This window comes from Populus nigra, chromosome 12, assembly GCF_951802175.1.
Source record: "Populus nigra chromosome 12, ddPopNigr1.1, whole genome shotgun sequence".
NCBI classification, from domain to species: domain Eukaryota; kingdom Viridiplantae; phylum Streptophyta; class Magnoliopsida; order Malpighiales; family Salicaceae; genus Populus; species Populus nigra.
In genome coordinates this window covers 12,812,229-12,833,871 of record NC_084863.1, presented here as the reverse complement: position 1 = coordinate 12,833,871, position 21,643 = coordinate 12,812,229, and the positions used below count along the sequence as shown (strand labels likewise).

Sequence of the window (21,643 nt, the reverse complement as noted above, 5' to 3'; positions counted from 1 at the left end):
TACGGCTGATCTTGTATGAAGTTAAGAACTATGAGCATATTTTGAACTAGAATTGGACAGGGGCCGCGACTCGCGCAGCCCCCTCTGCCACAAATTTTGACGTAGGCTCTCCCTCTTGGGGAGACCTTAGGCCAGCACCCCTCCTGCGTGCAATGGAGGTCACAGACCTAGACCATGGGCCTTTAGGATCACCCATTGATCCCGTCCAGGTAAGTATGTGTAAAGTTGCTGAGGCCTTCTAATTTATACCCGCATTCCTTATGTCCCTTCTTGTTTTTCCTCGATGTGGGATTCTAGACTACCTCGCGACATCACTTCCTCGTGCGAAGCAGAAGACTTAAATACCCCCGCATGTGCCCTGCCTACTTACAAACAGTTTAGCGACTAAACTATTTTATTTTTCTAATTAAGTTTTTAACTATTATTTTACCCTATTTTTAATTGTACTATTTTGAAAGAAAAAAACTCCAAATTTAGATAATTATTGTATTTTTATGCTAGATAATATAAAGTAGAGATAATTCAATCAACCAATTATTTATTTCCATAGAATTTATATAAAAAAGCTAAAGCTGGAGGTAAAAATATCATGTATTTAGACTGGTTTCACTGTTCATTGATATTCTTGTTTTTTCAAAAAAAATCTAATTGCCATTGTTTGGGGGTGTTTTAGTCTTTTTTACATGGTGCATTAATTATGAAAGAATTATATAGAGGTATAATTATATTTTCTTATTTTTAAACATGATAAAATGACTTGACCGCCCTTAAAATAAAAAAAATTATAAAATTGGTGAAAAGGTGTATAAATATCTTTTTATTTATTTATGTACAGTAAATTGATAAATATACTCTTGGAATAAAATAAATAAATCTTAGGTCGAAGAGCCTTTTGGTCTTTTTCCTTCATGTCTTTTTTTCATGTAATTATTGTGATAATCAAAGGCATTTCAATTTATAATTCAATTAATAATTAATCGATCCAAAAAAGTTGTTGGCATGCACGCATCAACATGTGGGAGGCACTCGCGTATTTTGGGTGGCAAGTGTGAAGCCTCCCAGCGGCATAAAATGCTCATTCGTCATGTATCTGAATGCATCACCATATCCTCTTTCTTCTAATGTCATGCGTGTCGACAGCGACATGGTGATTTGTTGTCAGTCGACCTTTTTTTTCTTTCTCTTCTACCCTGAAAAATACATGTTGGTTCTCTTTGTTATCAATATTTCAACTTCAACCTTTAATTTTTTTTTTGTTTTTGACCCTTTAGCTAAAATTTTATTTGTTTTCAATTTAATCCTTCAATTTTAATTTGTCATGTATACTTTTTTTTTCCAGTTCTTGTTCTTTAGATTTCTATTTTTTTTCCTTGGTTTCTTTGTAAAAATTTTGATGGTTTTCAATTTTATCATTCAATCCAAATTTATGGTGTATTGTTTTTTTTATATAATATGCTCCTCCTTTTTATTTTTTTGTCATTTTGTTAAATTTATTTTTCTTTTCAATTTAACCCTCCAATCAAAAATTTGTTCTCTCTCTCTCTCTCTAATTTATTTTTTATTTTGATTCTTTTTATTTTATTTGTTATTTTCTATTTTAGATCCTTTTATGTAATTGATTTTTTTTTCTCGGTTTCATAATTTAACATTTGATTTGTTGAAAATTAAACTTTATGATTTTTCCATGTATGATGTTTTTGGTCTAATGACTCAAATTATGGGTTTAAGAAGTTAACAAGGTCAACATCCTCTCTTTTTTTATTTTATCATTTAACATTAGTTTTTTTTAAAAAAAAAATAGCTTTGCGGTTTTCTTTTAAAAATAAGATCAGAATCATAAATTTTATAAGTTAACTTGAATTAACTAATTTTTTATTATTCATATTACATGTCTATCATGCTAACTCAATGCTAACTCAGAAATAATAATCTTTTGATTTTTAAGGACTTTGAGCACTGGTTGCTAACATTCTTTTCCATAATCATACAAATGGTATAAACAAACCCAAATTCGCACCTTTTTTTTTTTTGTTATGATGTGGCAGGATGCATAATTTATGTCTTTCCAATTTACATCACCTGCATTTCATGGACGATTATCCAAATGATCAGCACTTGATTTAATTTCAATGCTTTTTATCTAAAAAATTAATCTGTGATGCGTCTCACAACCGATATCATGGTGGTTTCAAAAAATTCAATGAAATGAATAAATTTTTATTTTTAAAATAGAAAAAGTCTGATTTAAAAAATCATTACCTAATATTACGGTCACTAGAAATTCTAACTGATCTATAAAGATTCTATGATATGAGACTGGTTATGTAAAGAAAAAGATATTATCACCCCTTAAAGAAAAAGATATTATCACCCCTTAAATGTCCTGTCTAAGATAGACTGCATTGTTGGTTTTGTCTTAAATTACTAAAAGTTTGTTGGTTTATACTATGATGGTTTGATTATCATATTCTTGACTCTGACATTAGTGAATATTCAACTACGGATATTTCTAACTCTGATATTAGTAAATATTATGTAGCAAAAAAAAGTATGATATTACTGACTCTGACATAAGTGAATAAATTAATAAAATAAATTTAAATTAATGTATGTATTTTTTTTTGTTTATTTTTCTCTAAAAAAAATCATGCATCATATTTGCGTTTCCCAATAAAAAATTCATAGATTAATTATACAGTGAAATACCTATAAATAAATATGATGGACGCAGCCGGCCTGGCTAGGCAAAGCAGCACTCGTCCGCTAATTCACTCGTGTTGCTACAGTGTTCAGTGAATTAAAATTCACTTGAACAATGCAATGTGAAATAAAATGAAGGAGGAGGCAAAGCGGGAAGAGATAAATTATATATATATATATATATATATATATATATATATATATATATGAAAACCTTATCTGGTTGCTGAAGACTGTGAAGACGATGGTAATGGCGTGCTTTGGACAACGCTTCTGTTTTTCTTCTCTGTCTGTCTGCGTGTTACTGGGTTTTTCTGTTCTCTCTAGTTTTCTTGCTTTTTTCGTTCGCTCATTCTTGGTTCTCTGCTTTCTTGTTTTCTCTCTATCTCTCGTCTGTATTTTTACTTTCCGTCTCCCTCTCTCTCTACTAGTTTCTTTCACTTTGGTTATCTGCTTTTGTTGCTCTAGTTCTTCCCTGGGTTCTAACTACCTTCTCTTTCTATATACTCTCTGTCTATTCTTTCCTTTTTAGTCTGCCCCCTGCTTGTCTTTCTGTGGCCTTTAATAAGGCCAGAGAGAGTGAAGTCGTTAACAGTCCTGTTCTTGCAGGACTGTTAATCGATCTGGAAACAAGATCATGGGCAGGAGACGTGGTTCGAGTTTGGTGCCATTTCTTCCTGTAAATGAAGTTGTCGACAGTCTTGCTTTTGCAAGACCGTTAATCGATCTGGAAAACGACGTGGGCAGGACGCAGGAGACGTGGTCTGATTTTGGTGTCATTTCTCCTTCTTAAATCGGTCTTCAGGATGATGAGATGATGAACAGTGTGCGTTGAAAACGGCATCGTTTTTACTCGAAATGAATATTTTTAATTTGACCTCTGAACTTCTGACATTTAACAATTGGATCCCTGATTTCATTAATTAAACATTTTCAAGTTCAATTAAGTCCCCAAACTTTCAATTCTTTTAATTGTTTTACCAAATTGACTCTCAAATTATAATTCAATTCTCAAACTTTAAATTTGTGTTGTCTTAACCTAATTCTCAAATATTTTTTATTCATTTATTTTTATTTTATTTTTTATATATTATTTTTAAAAATTCAAAAATGAGGTTATTACAATGTATGTGGTTGCATAGTAAGTGTAAGAAAAAAAAATCAAGATAAGTTCTATATTAGAAACTTCTGTATTTTGTCTGGATAAATCATACTTTGCCAAATAATTGCAAATCAATAATGAAAATGGATGCTTTATCTCCTTCGTTATATATATATATATATATATATATATTCACGTAATCATTGATGACATTGCTTCCTTGGTAGATTTTGCACGAAGCTCAATATTTATGACAGCCATAAAATAAACTCAGATAAAAAAAGGAAAAAATAATCTGCAAAACCAATGAACACAGGCACAAGGTTTTGTTACATCTTTGCACTCTTTACTGGATGACATTCTCAAAATTGAATGTCAAAATTCAAGGAAATATGAATTCATTACCTGCAACATAATACGGTTTCTGTACATGAATCCTAAACTTGACCAACACAAAATATATGAACTTGTCTGAGATGGCTTCTCAACTACATCAAGTAATTGAAATTTCCTTATTATAAACCTCATTGGACAAGATTGCAGAAACGACTCCAGGGAATTAACACCACTACGACTAATAATCTCACACTCTACAAATAACAATAAAAATGGCTCATACCATATTTGCATCGATAAACTACGTAGCAGTCAATCAACTCACCACATAACCAATGCACAGGACTCAACTTAAAGGTTCCCACATAACCAACGCACAGGACTCAACTTAAAGGTCATAGGTGGAACGAGAATGATCTGTAGCAGATTGTGCACCAGATCCGAGATTTGAGTTTTGTGATGTGAACAAATTTGGGTATGAGAAGTATGGCTCATCATCCATTGAAGGCAATCTCTGTGGCTGGTGACTAACAGGCCCTTGCTCAGCAACATGATTACTAGGAGGGGAATCATAATCCACTTTGAGTTTCTCAAAGGAAGGAATATCCAACAACTCTGATGCCTGGTGGTCTTCATGAGGTCGATGGGAGTCTTCATAGTTGGGAACACTACCTGGGTCACCAAAAGATTGTTGGTGAACAAAGTGTGGCATTTCAGTAGAGGCTGAATGACCGGAAGTATCCACAAAAAACGGGTTATCATCCTCAGGGAACTTCTCACTGTTTTTCTTGGTTAGCTCACTAATCCTTGCCTGGGCAAGAGTTGCTGCTGAGCGAGCCGCCGCCGCCGCACGTTCAGCAGACTCGGCAGCAGCATGTGCTGCAGCTAAAACATCCTGAAGATCCACATTAGCCTCGGTTCTGGTCCTCATTACAGAGGGTGGTGAAGTGCTTGGTATTGCTGCATGTTTAGCAGTCTCCACAGTGCCCTGCACAGCAGCTGAAACATTCTGCAGATCCAAATTGGCCTCACTTTCGGACCTTGATGCCGAGGGTGGTGAAGTGCTTGGTATTGCTGAAAATGATTCAGAAGATAGTGAAGGGGGGGAAATGAAAGGAAGAAACTGTTTTTCTTCCCTGTCACTTACTGCAGTGCTTGAAATTTCATCCCTGGTAGCAACTGACTTTTTTTCAATCACATCACCATGTTCAAAATGAGGTTCTTGTGATAGATCTTTGTGAGTCACGGAGTGATTTGATGACTCATGATCGATGTCAGGGTGTAGAGCAGCTTGTGCAGGTGGAGCTATTTCTGGTGCCAAGGCAGAATTTGCACTTCGCCAAGGTGAGATCTTAGGAACTTCAGGAAAATCTAATGGGTCGAAATCTGTATCGGAATCAGGCTGCTCATGCTCAGCATGATCAGGAGCATTCAGAACTTCATCATGCTTCTCTTTTGGAAGAGGCAACATAGTCATATGTGTTGGACCAGCAACAGGTGTTGGATCAGTGATATGTGTTGGACCAGCAACAGGTGTTGGATCAGTGATATGTGTCGGACCATTCTGACAAAGACAGAACACACATAAGACATGGAAAGATAACAAGAATCGAAGCAGTTGCACCAAACTACTTACCAGCAAGTCTTCGTGCTTTTTTAAGAGCTCAGTTTCAGATGCAGCTGGGTCCCAGTCTAACTCGTGCTCTTCAGCAATTTCCTTCAGAAGCTTCAGTTTTTTTTCAGGTGAAGGCGCACGAACTGATAAGAGTTCTATTAACTGCAGGATTTCAATTTATAGGAAAAATGTCAGAAGAAAAGAGGCATAAGCATAAACATAAGGAAAAGGAACTTGTTGCGAGAAATAAATCAAGGCATAAGATAGAAATCCAAAAAACCTGACGATTAACACCACAAGCTGGCATAAGCTCAGTTGCAGCAGCTACAAATTCCTTTCCATATTTGGAAGCAAATAGGATTTGAACCTGCAGGAGCTCAGGTAGATCCGCACATCTTGGAGCCGCAAAACAAACACTGGATATTGCTTCTTTCAAGTCTAGAGGACATTCCCTGAAAAAGGAAAAAATGACATTTGAAAAATACAATCTAAGAAAATGAGTGGAGTTCTTAGCTCCAAGTAGCTACGGAGATTCTTCAACTCATTTCACATAGGTATAAATTTATTACATGCTGGATTAAGCAAATAAAATAGCAGAGCGACACACAGATGTTGGCATTCATGAAATTGTATAACCATAAAGAATTATTGACAGGATAGGAAACGTAAACAAATTGATTCCCCAGCTACATTGGAACTCCTACATGAAGAAGAAAACTGGTTAGATTAGATCCAACTTGGGGATTTATAAGAGGCACTTAGTAACTATACTGTCTGCAAACCAATCATAGTATTGACTGATTTTAAGACATCCCACGACCATGATGCCTCTGCCAGTTCACAATTAACATGTCATAGCAACTATAAGATAACAGTCACCAATGAAGCTCCTAATTTTTTATCTTGCAGGTTTGACCCGATTCTCACCTTTAAGAGTTCACAATCTTAATCTTAAACAATTATGTCAAATGCCACATTTAGACAGCAGCCTAGAGTTTCTAAGGTAAAGAAAAAATATAAAAGATCATTGAATGGCACTGCTCTAGCCAAAACAAGTCTGGAAAGTAATCACGATTTCTTCCTAGACCAAGAAATGGCGACTCTCCAGAGTTAGAGCAGGGCAGCCCAGAGGAGTAAAAAAACATCCATCATTATGATGTAGTTTGTTAAAACTTAAGAAAGGTTAAAACATTAAAAACCATCCCAAGTTTGTGCTTCTCTAGTCTTTTTGCATGTATAGATATGAATATCAGTAGTTTGTTCAATGACTACTTCTTCCACCTTCCATTTCCTTAGCCTTTTGGTTCTCTGGTTTTCAGGGAAGGTCAGTAGTTTTTTTTAAGCCTGCTACTTGAAGAAAACACAAGCAATAATACCTACAAAACTTTCATAGCTATGATGCACTGTTAACAAACCTATAAAATTCATGTGCAGATGGAAATATATCTCTAGTTCAGCACATCAAATATTAACGAAACAAACTATCTAAATTTGTCCCTATTAGTTTCCGGTCACTAATTGCAAAAGGCGCCATACATAAGACAAGAGTCCAAAGGGAAAGTGAATTAACAAACCAGGAGAAATAAACATAGTGCAAGCCAGATAATGTAATGCGAGGAATAACCTTTGTGTTTCAATAATCGGAAGGCGCACAGAAATAAGCTCACAGAATAATTCAATGATCTCTTGAGCAGCCATCATATTCTCCTCTCTTATTACGTGTTCTACCTGAAATGGAAATATCAACAACACCGTAAGATCATTCCTTCTGCAGGTACCTTAAAAAGACTAAAAACAGGCAAAGCTAGTTCATACTATAAAAGATGATATTAATAAGAAAGTAGCAAACCCTAATGCGAGCAGTAGCTTCTTGACCAGTTTCAAGAAGCTTAGCAATGTCTCGACGCATATGCTTCATCTGAATATCTCTCCTGTTCCTCAACAACTTTATCCTAGGTATCGTCAACTTCAACAGGGTTTTACTGTATACAAGCAAAACAAGTTGAAAAAACAACAATCCTCATCAAAAATTTAAACCCCAAAAACAATAAGTAATGATAGCATTTAATTAAAACACAACTAAAAAAAAAGTATGAACACTCCAAATTCTCGATGAATTCTATTTACTTTTTAATAAACAAAATAACTACAGCACAAGAGACAAATACCCAAATCCTTAATTGATAACCTTTTTTTTTTTTTTTTTGCTAATAACCAGTAAAATATGAAAAAAGAAGAGTTTTGTGCAGTCCATATTTCTTTAATTTATCCAAAGAACAACAAATTCAAAATAGATTGTACATTGAATTTCATCACGGTTAAATTTTGAATTTTTTTATTACTAATATCGTCATTTTCTCAGAAACCAAACAAAACCCAGAATTCCAAATCTAAAAAAGAGAAAAACAAAATAGAGGAAGATAGAAATCAATTACCATTTAGCGGCTTTAAAGCCTTTGTTGAAGAAGGAATCGATCATCGACATGATTTCTTATATTGAATAAGAATAGCAGAGATCAGATCAATAATTATAACTGTAGAGAAATTGTTTCTGTTAGATAATATAGCAAAAGAAGAAAAGAAATCTTGAATTTCAAAAAGAAGAAAAGGTAGGGGATAAGGAATCATCAAACAATTAACAAAATACCTGCTCCGCTAGAAAAGAGAAGACAACTAGTTTAATTATTATTATTATATATATACACAAATGAGTTCTGTCGTTTTTTATTTAGTTTTTGCTTAAGATGTAAGATTTCTATGATTCTTTTTTTTTTTTTAATAAAACATATTTTTAAAACACTTTTAAAACAGATGCTGTCACTTTTCCAAACAAGAGAAAGAAGATATTATCAATGTTTCGCCCTTGATTGATATTATGTTTTAAAAGGTGATGGGTAAAATTTAATTTTTTATATTTTTATAATAATGTATTAATATAAAAAATAATTATAAAAAAATATTTTAAAAAACAGATATTAATATTAAAGTATTTTTCAATCTAAAATATATTAAAAAATTATTTTATTATTTTTAAAAAATTATTTTTGATATTACATATCAAAATATCTGAAAATATAAAATAAAAATAAAAAATAAATTTCGAAAACGCTTTCGTCCGCAGTCTCAAACAAAGCGTCATCATGTGGGACCAAACACGGCTTTATGTGCTTCCGGTGAAGCTGCCTCGTCGGTCAAGTACTCATAATAGAAATTTTTTGCATTATGTATCTAAGCCCTAATTCAGTGGGCCATGTAATGACACTAGGAAATAAAATATAGTAAATAATATTATTAAGTCTTTGAACTTTTTCGATTTTTAATTTTAATCAATTGACTTTTGTTAATTAATATTATTATACATTATGAACAGTCCATTTGAATTTTGTTAATGCATGTGTTAAATTATGATATGAACACCATAATCTTAAAAAAAATATTATATATGCTGCCATTATGAATATCTAATATGAGTTCTGTTTTATTTCTTAATTTTACTGATTATAAGATTTATTTAGAATGACATCAAACTCTGAAATTAAAATGGTAATTTATTTATAATATAATCTAGATTTACAATGATAATGATAATTTAAGAATTATGAAAGATCTTTTAAGAAAATTAAAAGGAAAGAAAAATCAAATATTTGATAATTTTTTAAAAAATATATATAAAAAGAGTGATATAGGTACCATAATTTAAAATAATATATATATATATATATATATATATATCTGAATTTATTGGTTTTATGCGCCGTTTGAAAACACGGTGTAAACCGCGTTCCATAAAAAATTAATTTTTTTTGTTAAAAATAATATTTTATATATATTTTAAATCTTTTTAATGCACTGATTTTAAAAATAATTTTAAAAAATAAAAAAATATTATTTTAATACATTTTAGCATGAAAAACATTTTAAAAAACAATCGTAATTACCTTCCTAAACAGTATCTTAAAAGATTACCATAGAACTTATTGGTAAATTGCTTTTCAAAATTGAATATAACCTTTTACTTGAGCGTTATGTAAAGTCCTAAAATATTGTAAAGATTTATATAATTTCACTGGAATTATTTCTTATATGAAATGTGTATATAATTACAAAGGGAAAATTAATAACCCTTGTTATATTACAGTGTACGTAGTACATATCAGGATTACATGTTGTAGTTTAAAAAATTACTATTTATATCCTAAATTTTATACACGTTCTAATACTTATTTTTATTGTAAAAAAAATCAATAAAAAATATATTTACAAGAATATCATTATTTTTCATTTAATAATTAGAAAATCCTAATATTAAATACTACAAATTTGTTATTAGATTAAAAAAAAAACTCTAGCCATTCCACTTATTTACGTTTCAAAAACGTTTTAAAAAAAAATTAAATTTTTTTTTTAGCTTCAAATTAATATTTTTTTATGTTTTTAAATCATTTTAATACGCTGATATCAAAAATAATTTTTTAAAATTAATATTATTTTGATATATTTTCAAATAAAAAACATTTTAAAAAGTAATCATAACCGTAATTCCAAATAAAATTTTTTTTATCCTTTACAGCCACCATCTCCTATGATAAATAAAATTACAGGATGCTAAATAAGTTCCCCAATTATAAATCTTCATGTTTTTTGTTTTGCTTTAAATTATTAAAATAATTTTTATTTTACTTTAAATTATTTTTTTATTTTTTTGATACATTAATATCAAAAATAAATCTTAAAAAATATTATTTTAATATATTAAAAATAAATAAATAAAACGCAACATATATATACACCACACTTCGAATGAATAAACCCTAAATTAGCACAAAGATAGCACACGATATATAAATCACTGACAACATGCACTACTTGGCAGTCAGTCCTCCCTGCCTAACATTAGACGTTTCACCCACACGGTGGAGATACTGGACATTCCACAGCTGAACCACTGAAGAAGAAGAAGGAAAGCAAATTGGAATGAGTTGCATCTACAAACCCAATTAATCCAAAGTCATGTTAGATCATGCATCTCTGTCTCTTGGATTGACATCCAATTTATTGATAATAACACCAATCCTCTCGTAGTTTCGTTGAATGACTTCAAAAGGATGGGCTCCATTCAAGGACTTTGGTGTTATGGGCGAGCAAATTTAATTTTGATGAGATCCATGTAAATTTTGATGAGATCCATGTAAATTCACGTTTTGCAAACATTAATTCTGTGTTTTGCACATGAATTTGACCAAGCAGCTCCTGGCTGCTTTTTAAAATTTTGTGTTTATGTGCACGGTGCAATATGTGCACAGTGCAATTCACTTGTATTGTGCACACAAACAGTGCAATTTATTTGCACTATTCAAGTGAATTCTTTTTTCTTTTTTTTTTCAATGTGTTTAGTTTTTATATATATTTTTTTAAAAAAACTAGTTTTGCATTGTCATGTAAACAGTATTTTTTTCCCTGAAAAACTAGTGTATAGCGAATTAAATTCACTCACACTGTAATATCAAATCAATTTTATTCCTGATAAAATTTTATCTAATTTTATTACAAGCTCAAAAAATTATAGAAACTGTAGTTCTTGTCAAATGAATTTTGTACGTAATGAAATTGTAGATGGTTTAATGGCATAATAAAAAATATTTTATATAAAGTATTATTTATTTCATGAAATAATAGCAATAGTTAAATCTACAACATTTAAATTAAAAACCATCAATTTTAATATATATATATATATATATATATTAAAATTATTTTATAACTTTAATTTCAAAAGCATTATTAACCAAACACATTAAACTACTTTTTATTCAACCTCAATTTCAACCACAATTTTAACCAAATATCTATTTTTTCAAACCAATCTCAATTAAAAGTACTTTTTATAAAATAACTTTTTTCAAATCACAACTACAACAGCTACTGCAATACCAAACACACTCTAAAAGGTTTAAATTTTAGGTTTTAGGTCACATTTTTCAAATCAAAAGTGGAGTGAGGGGGAGAGGATTTTCATGTCGGTGTTACTTGCCAATGTCTCCAAGAATCGTAGCTTGATGTCAAAAGATTTGAGATCTGCACAGCAGGTCTCGAGTTCAAGTTAAAATGTGCATTTTTTATAAGAGCCTGGAACAGTTAGAGTTTTACTCGCTCATCTGGACTTATAAAATACGCTTTTTGAAAGATGAGATTTCCTCGAATTAAAAGAAAAAAAAATTACTGGACTTATAAAATACGCTTTTTGAAAGACGAGATTTCCTCGAATAAAATTTTTTTTTACTTGCCAATGCATTTTGGATCTGGGAGTGTCAAAGAGAGGGAAAAAAGCGAGTGAAAGTTTTGAGATTTTTTAAGTTTGTTTTTGTTTTAAAGTGTTTGGTTGATGAGAAATTTTAAAAACAAAATGACAGCCATCTTGCTATTTTAGAACCAGTATGAGAAAACCAAAGTGAAGAGAAGAGAGACTAGAGAGAGAAGAGGTCATTGAAGTGATACGGTTATTTATCTGTTGACACGCGACACCTCTTGTAAAAACTCTTCTCAGGCCGCTTTCAACCCCTCCAATAATGACGGTATTCTGATATTGGAGGAATTTATATGTTCAACCAAAACACGATAACTTCCCTCACAGGCTGGAGCGTATTCATGTATAAGGTTTTTTTTTTTAAAAAAAATGAGATTATATTTTTGCACATTTAGATGCTCTAGCTGCCCAAACAACATTTAATATTAAAATTTATTATAAAAATAAAAAAAACATGAATTTCATGCACTTCTTGAATGAACATATTTTAAGAATCACTTAAAACCAGGCTAACAAAGCCAACAAGTTCGTCATCTTCATAGCCAAATCCCAGAAACATCTACCACTTTTTAATGAACTCTTAAATCCAAGCTCAGAATCAAAGCAATCAACCTTGCTTTACTATAAACTCAAAGCAAAGATGATAACATAAGAAACAAGGCCTTTTATTGAGTGGTGTTTGAAATTGTGATTTTATACCTACTTTTGAATAGTTTCAAAAGTGTAATTAAAAAAAACTAAATTAATAATTTTATTTTATTTTTTAATAGCTATAATATGCTAATAAAAAAAATAATTTTTTTTTAAAAATATATTATGTACAATAACTTAATACTAAAAAGTAATTTATAGGTTTTTTAAAACATACAATCACAAATTCTCTTTTGAAATTTTAGATAAGAAAAATTTATAATTTATAGTTTTTTCAAATTTATTTTTTCAAAAAAATAACCACAAAAACTTCTACAATACCAAACACATATTAAAAAGCATTAAAGATTTAGGATCTTTTAGCATTGCGGTTGAACCGTTATTTTGTTATTTGTTGTGTTTTTTTATATTTTTGATATAATAATATCAAAAATAAATTTAATTATAAAAAAATATCATTTTAATTTATTTATGATTGAAAAATATTTTAAAATATAATTTCTACCCATATGTATTTAAAGCTAGGTATTCAAATTTAAATTATAGTTATAAGATCCACCATAATTAATTCACAAATAAGTAGATTGATTCATTTTTTTTATTGTTTAAGTTTTTAATAAAAAAACTAAAAGAAATATCGTTTTAGTTAAAAAAATCATATTCAAAATAAACTCAACACAGATAGATCACTAAATTGACCGTCTATTTTCATAAATACGATTCAAATCCTCTGCTCAAAACATCGAAAAATACCCTCCAATTATTCAAAAAAAACAAAAAAACATAAAAAGACAGAGAGAGATTGAAATACAATTCCAAATAGCAACTCTATTCCAAAATCCATGCCACAACAATTAAATCCAACCCCCTCCCCACATAATTTACCACAAAAGAATTAAAAAAAAAAAGTATAAAAATTAAGCAGCAAGTTCAATATCACTTAAATCAAGCTGAGCAGCAATCTCCTCCAACTGTTTCTTCACACTCATATCAATCAACTTGGACCCTGAATTTCCATACCTTACAGTAAACCCAGCAACCAAACTGGGGTCAATCACTGGCTTAACCCTTACATTCTTAGCTCCTGTCAGTTTCTGCACTTGTTTTGCTATCTGTGCCAAATGTTGCGACTCCAAAGGCACCACTGAACTCACCACAGCAAGCTCTGTATCCGTCAAGCTATTGTAAACCATCTCAAATTCTTTCACTATATCTTTAACCAAATCAATCCTCTTTGCATCTATAAGTATATTAACGAAGTTTACTGTATGGGGTTGGAGAGGTGAGGACTTGGCAAACTCATCAACCATTTGCCGTTTCTTTTCTGTGTCTACTGTCGGGTTAGCAAAGAAGTCATAGACTGCTGTGTCTGAAAAGAGTTTGTCTACTTTGCCCATGTCAGACGAGGTAGCATCTAATGTGTTGTTGGATTTTGCCACGTCAGCTAGCGCTGCCGCGTAACTTCCTGCTGCTGCTGCTGACATTTTGGTCCCCAGGGCCGAGCCACCACGGAGGCGGAGGGTGGTTGTGGTGGAGAGGTTGAGGGAAGGGAAAGCGGCGGAGAAGGAGAGGCTGAGAGGTTTCGGGGAGGTGAAGTTTGTTGGCAGCCTGGCTGATGGTGGGATTTTGGATTGGAGAGAAACGGCGGCATTTTGGAGTGCTGATGCCATGGTAACAGTGGCGGAGAGATAGAGGAGAGGGGCGGAGATTGTTCTGATTGGTGAAGTGTTTTTTTGGAGAGAATGGGGGGTGGTGTTTGAGAGTGGAATGGAGGGTGGTGGAAGCAGCGGGGGTTATCTTAAATAAGCCACTTATCTGCGTACACAGAGGATAATGGAGTTTGACATGTGGATCACGCTGATGGGCTAATAGAGATTGAGTGACCTATTTATTTTTTTTTGGCGCGACTTTAATAATAATAATAATAATAATAATAATAATAATAATAATAATAATGTGTCACTTGTGGATTATGGTGTGTGTATATATATATATATATTATGAATGATATTAACCAACGATTTTTTTTTTATTTGGAACAAAAAGAGAGATGTCTGTCTATATGAGAAGTTTTTAATGAGATTAATTAAATTTAAATATGTTATTTTAATAAAAAAATCAATAATCATTTTATATCATCTAAATTCGTAGATGTTTTGAACTAACATGTATTAAATTTTTAGATTTATCTCTTTAATTTGATTAAAATGGCTATTTTTCTACAAATTTTGGATTTGAATTTTTGTTTATATTCAAAATACATATTTGTTTGGGATTTTCAAGCTCTAAATATCAGAGAAAATCTATAATTTTGGCATTTATATTCCAAAAAATCCATGGAATATTTCTACTTTTCAAGATTAAATGAAAAACTAGGCGAAAATTAGACATCACTCAAAAGATTAAAGAACTAACCCACACACGTGTGAAAATCAAGGGAAAAAAAAAACAGAAACACATGGTAGCTGCACGCGCCATTTCAATGAGCAACTGCAGTTACAGATACAAGGGCAAAACCCTAGCTAAAACCTCTCATTCTTCTCCTCTCTAGCAAACGCCAAGGCATCGCCATACACGGAAATTAAAATAAATAATTAAAAAAGGCGAAAAATGAACGGTCCGAATCGATCATTTCACGACGACGACGAAGACGATCAAGGCGAAGTTTTCCTTGATGATTCCGATATCATCCACGAAGTCACCGTCGATGAAGAAGGTATTGATTAAATTATCATTATTTTATTAATCAAGTTATTGTTATTTTATATTGGATTGATAAATAATTCACGAATTTGTAGACCTTCCTGATGCGGATGACGACGACGACGACGACACGGATGATTCTATGCACATATTTACCGGTCATACCAGTAGGGTTTTTTTTTTTCCTTTGAAGTTTCCATCTCTTTTTATAATGAAATTAATTAATTTTCAAAATAAAAAGAAACCCAATTCTATTATTTGGATTTAGAGAAGTATACGAATTAAATGAAACTAAAAACGAAAAAGTAATTAATTCTTTTTTGTAATCAACTAAAAGATTATGAAATAATAGCTAAAAATGTATTTATTCGGTTTTAATTTGTTGGATTAAGGAAAGTAATGAAGTATTGTTGTTTCTGTTTGTTTTTTTTTTTGTATGTAGGTGAACTCTATACAGTTGCCTGCAGTCCAGCAGACCCTTTGCTAGTGGCGACTGGTGGAGGAGATGACAAAGGGTTTCTTTGGAAGATTGGTCTTGGAGATTGGGCTGCTGAGCTCAAAGGTATGATCTTTGTAGCCGTTGGAATCTTTTCTATTTAGTAACTGCTCCATTCATGGATTTGTTTTTTATTGTTTTTAGTTTATTTCTGTTTCTTTGTAGCACGATTGAGTAACCTGCTTTTTTATATATATAATTAATGATGATCTCTAATTCATTGGAAAAAAAAGGGCTTTAAGATTTTTGTACTTGTTGGTCTTGATACGTGCTATAGTGCCTGTCAATGAAGCGAGGTCTTTTTCTGTGGTTATTATATGTGGGTGATTTTGATATTGTGTCCTTCTAGGTTAACGTTTTAGAAATTTTTTGACAGGTCATAAGGAATCTGTGTCTAGTTTAACATTTAGTAGTGATGGACAGTTGCTTGCATCTGGAGGGTTTGATGGGATTGTCCAAATTTGGGATGCTTCGTCGGGAAACCTTAAATGTGTACTCGAAGGTCCTGATGAGGGCATTGAGGTGAATTTGCTTACTGAATTTACTTGCACCGATTTATTCTGTTTTATGTCCGAGTCTGGGTATCAACTTTGTGGTTTCTCAGTGGGTCAGATGGCATCCAAAAGGGCATCTGGTGTTGGCTGGTTCCGAGGACAAAACTGTTTGGATGTGGAATGCTGACAAAGGTGCCTATCTTAATTCATTTGCAGGACATGAAGCAAGTGTTACCTGTGGTGATTTTACTCCTGATGGTATTAAACTACTCTTTTTTTTTTTTTTTTATGAAGACCTTTAGATTTAGCTTGCATTGGATCTATTTCTTTCATCTTTTTTCTCCCTATCTGCCTGCTTCAGGTAAAACAATCTGTACTGGTTCTGATGATGCATCCTTGAGGATATGGAATCCTAAAAGTGGTGAAAACATACATGCTGTGAAAGGTATTTCTTTATATCCTGCTCTGTTTCATGTTTTGAAAAAGCTTATTTATCTGGTCATTACATAAATATAGTTGACATCAATAAAGGACATATTCAAATTCTACCTTACCTTAAAAATAACTACATAAAAATTAAAGGAGCTTGCTTTTTTTTTTTTTGGGGGGGGGGGGGGGTTGTTTGGCATTGCTGACAACTCTGCTCTTCAGGTCATCCATATCACACTGATGGACTGACGTGCTTGGCATTGAGCTCAGATTCTACTCTTGCTATTACTGGTTCGAAGGACAACTCTGTCCACATCGTGAACATTACTACTGGCAGGGTTTGTTTTCTTCTTGCACTCCATAATGTTGTGGTTTATTTTAGTTATTGTTCTCAATTTTGGCTAGATAACTTCGTTGTGACCTATTTAACTGTTTACCTTTGCCGTCAGTGCCTTTGGTTCTTTGACATGTTATGCATTGGCGTGCTCCTTTTAAGCCTTTTTTCCGGGTCTTTATTGAGGTATCTGGAAAGCCTTCTGCGCTATAATGGGAGGAATGATAGAAAACATAATCTCCAATAAAATTTAAAGATGGATTTAATATTCAAACTTCACTTCAGCAACTACTGAAATACTAGCAAGCTTTAGCATGGGGGGTTTTATGTTTTAGCATTTACGGATTCTTTATTCTGTCATATGAAATTCAGCATGTTGGATTAAAATTAAGTTATTGAATGAATGAAGAAGCAATAGTTATCCAATCTTTGACAAAAGGGCCGACATTCTTAAAAGTTGTCTTTGGCACCAGAGAGGTTGGTGTCTGGAAGCTGAATGCTAGTGCAATTTCCCAGAAATTCATCTGTTCTTAGAAGATCTTGCCTTGGGTCTTTTTATTGAGTTCTTTCAAGTTTGAAGCAATTAAGCAAGTTGTGTGGTTAATATGTGCTCAAGTTCTATTCTTCTTTAGATTTATTGGAAAGGTCTGCATAAAGCTAAGGTGTGGGGTTGAATAGAGCTAAAATCTTGGTTTAAATCTTCATTCTGCTATGGGCACTATTGAATTGTGGGTTATGCTTCCCCTATCATATGGCATATCTGGCATAACTTTCGCTACCTTTTAGCCCAGAGGATTTGGAATCAGGGATATCTTGGTTCTGGTGTTTCTATCAGCATTTGGATGGATTTTCAATTTCTACCCTCTTTTTATGTTGTCATAATCTGGGACGTTTTCTGTTGCATTTTTGTTTTGTTTTCTTGTAATGTTTGGATATACCTGCCAATGCAATTGCTTTCCACATGTTTGCTTCTATGATTTGATCAGACTGGTAGCCTCTTTAATAGACTTTTTCCCTGTAACAGGTGGTTAGTTCTCTAGTTTCTCACTCGGATTCCGTTGAATGTGTCGGGCTTGCACCAAGGTAGAAACAATCTTTCTCAATGCCTGTTTAGGAGTATGGTAAATGTTGTTTTTCAATGTGGTTTTCGCTTACAAATTTATCAAAATAATATTTTTTTTTCATTTTTTAAAACTTACTTTTAATATTAGCACATCAAAACGATAAAAAAACAAGAAAAAAATATTTCAAATTTTTTGGAAATGGCAATGTGTCTGCAATACCAAACAAGTTCTCAGTGTCTGTCCGTCTGTCTATCTGTCTCTCTCTCTCTCTTTGCGGGTGTGACAACAGGAAATTATGTGGTAGGAACTAGGAGAAATCGGACATACTTTAATGTTAGCAAAAACAATTATTTAGTGAAACTAGGAAGTACATACGCAGACATTAGCTAGGCTTTGGTGCAGTTGAAAAAAAGTTGATTGTATGTTGCCAGGCTTTCAACAAGAGAATAACATTTGCTTTGGTGCCAAACTTATACAACTAATTAGTCTCTGTTTTTATCTGGAAGATTATCTTCAAAATGAGACGCTCCTGCTTTTTCTTGAAGTTTCCGGATTTGGACTGACCATTGTTTATAAGTTGTGTTTTGCATATTTAAGAGTCAACTTCTGATAATCTTAAGCTTCTCCCATCATAAAAGAAAGCAGGCGGGGGGAATAAAAAAGAAAATCAAATTCTGTGAAATCTCGTGTAACCTAGTTTAACACTCTTGTATTGTATACCATGTGCATGGCAGCTCCCCTTGGGCTGCTACGGGAGGCTTGGATCAAAAGCTTATCATCTGGGACCTGCAGCATTCTTTGCCCCGTGCCTCATGTGAACACAAGGTCCGTTTGAGTTTTGTTTTTGTTTCATTTTAGTAACATCCGGTATATCTCAATTGATGACCAGTTTCATCAAGAAGCCCTCCGAATAAATCATAATTTCTCAGCTCATAATGATCAAAGTTGCAATCAGCCCTAGAAACATAAAGTTGAGAGAATAAGACGATGAATTAACAAAAGCCAGCACTTCACGTATGCAGCAGTTGTAATTGATCAACAGTTTAGTTATCGTCCAATGATGTTTTGGCTTATTACAATGGCATCAAGATTCCATATCTCACAAATTGAACTTCTGGACAGGATGGAGTTACATGTCTGGCATGGCTTGGTGCATCAAGATACGTGGCTACAGGTTGTGTGGATGGGAAAGTAAGACTGTGGGATAGTCTCTCTGGTGATTGCATAAGAATATTTAGTGGCCACGCTGATGCCGTTCAATCCCTGTCTATATCTGCTAATCAAGATTATCTTGTCTCGGGTTCAAGTGATGGAACCGCAAGAGTGTTTGAGATTGCAGAGTTTAAGTAAGCCATATGGTAGTATCAATATAAGGCCTTGGATTGTAAAATTGAGGATAATCTTCATCCAAAATTTTAAATCCTTGCCCCACTCTTTCAAGTTTTAATGGGAATTCTAGATTTTAATTGTTAGAGCATTCCCTAGAGAAAGAAAAGGATAAAAGGATTTAGTTATGTATCAAATCCTAGTTTCATGTTTTTCAAAAGAAAAAAAATAAAAAAAAAAGTTGAGAAGTCAAAATATGGGTTATTTAGGGTGTTTGTTTTTTGCGAATTTCTGTTTGGAAGCATGGTTGCGGTTGTTTTTCAAAGTATTTTTTATTTGAAAATGTATTAAAATGATTTTTTTTATTTTAAAAAAATTATTTTTGATATCAGCGCATTAAAATATCTAAAAATATATAAAAAATATTAATTTAAAACAAAAAAAAATAAATTTTTTTTATAATTTTTCAAAAGCATTATTAGGATTCACAATGTATATTTTGAAAACATGAGTATTTTAAGCAGTGAATTCACTATAAAAAGCATGAATTTGCTACTTTAGCAAAAATAAACATACATTGAATTACTTTTCCTATGTATCCAACGAGAAAATCAATTCTTTGAACCCTTATATATCAACATATTTTTCAACAAGTTATTTTATTGTTGTTAGGTTAGGTGGCGTTTGCTATTAGGTTAAAAAAGCATAAAAGTGAGTTATTACAAATATAATTATTAAAAGGGAAAATTTCTAAAGATATAAACGGTTGGTTTTTAAGGATATTTGATGAGTTAATAAATTAAATGGTTAACTATTAGTAAAAAAAGATAAAATAATTTAATTATTACTAATGATAAGCTACAAATCTTTAAATTTCCTCGGAGGTTAAACTTTAATCTAAATGCTTGTAGTGTAATTTTTACCCACCAAACATAAGGTTTTGGGTGTAATCATAGTTTCACCTTACTAAACCATTACAACCAATTAGCTTAAATTTTACTAACCTCCCACCAAACATATCTAATTATAACTACAATGCCCTTAAAAATACAAAAATCTTTAAATATAAGTTGAAGAATAAAAAATATATATTGGAAGAGTGCAAAAAACTCTTTTTCAAAAAAAGAAATCAAGCCTAAAGTAAAATATAAAAAAATTCAATAAATCATGTGACAACAAATTAAAAAAAAATAGTTTAAAACTAATATCGACTCCAATAGCTAATTAATCATAAGTTATGGCAAATAATCACCAACTTCTTCACTCATGTTTTATATAATTTTTTTAATCAATTATAAAAGTTATTTTTTTATCTATTCATATATCAATTAAAATTATCTTTTTTCTGATTTTAAAAGCATATCTTTTAGTTTTAGGAATCTTTTTCATAAAATTAAGATTTAATCCTTCATCAATTTTCTTATAATTTTAATTATGGATTGTTTACCTTTAATCTAAAAATATATTAAAATAAGTTTTTTTTTATTTTTAACATTAAAACAATCTCTAAAAAAATTAAAAATAAAAAAATAATATTTTTTTAATACACTTTTCCAACCTAGAAGCAAACACGCTCTTGCATAAACCAAACCAATGGCAAACTCTTTTCCCAGCACTTCAATTCCGCAATGCTTTCATTAATCTTGGGGGTTAAAAAAGTCAAATTAGAGAACTTGTCGCTGTTTCATTAACTTAACAATCCAACGGCCAAGGCTATTCTCTGAAAACTAATGGTCTAGATTTAGCCACATCGACAAAGACATTATATACAGAAGAAACCTCAAATTACCCCTAACGTATTACCCAGATCTCAATTGACTCTAAAGTAAATAGTTTTATCAATTAGGTCCAAAAACTCTTAGATGTTTCTCAATTGGATCTTCCTGTCAATAGATTTTAGTTTTTTATGTAAATTATATTTAAAAATAAGTCATTTTATTGCATAAAATATGCAAACCAGATGAAAATATTAACAGATTGGGACAGATTGAGAAGCATGAGCTGAATTGAAAATATCTTTATTTTGGGACTTGAATAAGAGTAAATGTATACATTAAGGACTAAATAAGAGATTTTCCCAAGTTAATAC

At 31.8% G+C, this 21,643-nt stretch overlaps 3 protein-coding genes and 1 non-coding gene across 5 annotated transcripts; 1 reads left to right on the top strand and 3 right to left on the bottom strand.

Annotated features, from left to right (window-relative positions):
• Nucleotides 1–57: 57 nt before the first annotated feature.
• Nucleotides 58–217, bottom strand: LOC133670291 (U1 spliceosomal RNA). The gene has a single exon (XR_009834037.1). It is a non-coding gene; the product is annotated as a U1 spliceosomal RNA (small nuclear RNA).
• Nucleotides 218–4,183: 3,966 nt separating this feature from the next.
• On the bottom strand, nucleotides 4,184–8,547 carry LOC133669777 (uncharacterized). Of its 2 annotated transcripts, XM_062090054.1 has the most exons (7): nucleotides 8,401–8,547; nucleotides 8,189–8,287; nucleotides 7,603–7,735; nucleotides 7,378–7,481; nucleotides 6,034–6,205; nucleotides 5,775–5,915; nucleotides 4,184–5,702 (listed from the first exon to the last, which is right to left on the bottom strand). In XM_062090054.1, exons 2-7 carry the CDS (start codon nucleotides 8,236–8,238, stop codon nucleotides 4,527–4,529), a joined length of 1,776 nt encoding a protein of 591 aa, XP_061946038.1. In that variant the 5' UTR covers nucleotides 8,239–8,287; nucleotides 8,401–8,547; the 3' UTR covers nucleotides 4,184–4,526. The 2 variants fall into 2 exon arrangements, with proteins under 2 accessions (XP_061946038.1, XP_061946037.1); XM_062090053.1 differs by lacking the exon at nucleotides 8,401–8,547 and having other exon boundaries at nucleotides 8,189–8,379.
• A 4,963-nt stretch (nucleotides 8,548–13,510) lies between these two features.
• On the bottom strand, nucleotides 13,511–14,495 carry LOC133669336 (ATP synthase delta chain, chloroplastic-like). Its single transcript, XM_062089430.1, has one exon. The coding sequence runs from the start codon at nucleotides 14,376–14,378 to the stop codon at nucleotides 13,626–13,628; it is 753 nt and encodes a 250-aa protein (XP_061945414.1). The 5' UTR covers nucleotides 14,379–14,495; the 3' UTR covers nucleotides 13,511–13,625.
• Nucleotides 14,496–15,127: 632 nt separating this feature from the next.
• LOC133669281 (uncharacterized) lies at nucleotides 15,128–19,700 on the top strand. The gene is made up of 10 exons (XM_062089352.1): nucleotides 15,128–15,424; nucleotides 15,507–15,578; nucleotides 15,854–15,973; nucleotides 16,284–16,429; nucleotides 16,512–16,659; nucleotides 16,763–16,846; nucleotides 17,053–17,168; nucleotides 18,189–18,247; nucleotides 18,963–19,053; nucleotides 19,351–19,700. Exons 1-10 carry the CDS (start codon nucleotides 15,319–15,321, stop codon nucleotides 19,576–19,578), a joined length of 1,170 nt encoding a protein of 389 aa, XP_061945336.1. The 5' UTR covers nucleotides 15,128–15,318; the 3' UTR covers nucleotides 19,579–19,700.
• The last annotated feature ends 1,943 nt before the right edge of the window (nucleotides 19,701–21,643 follow it).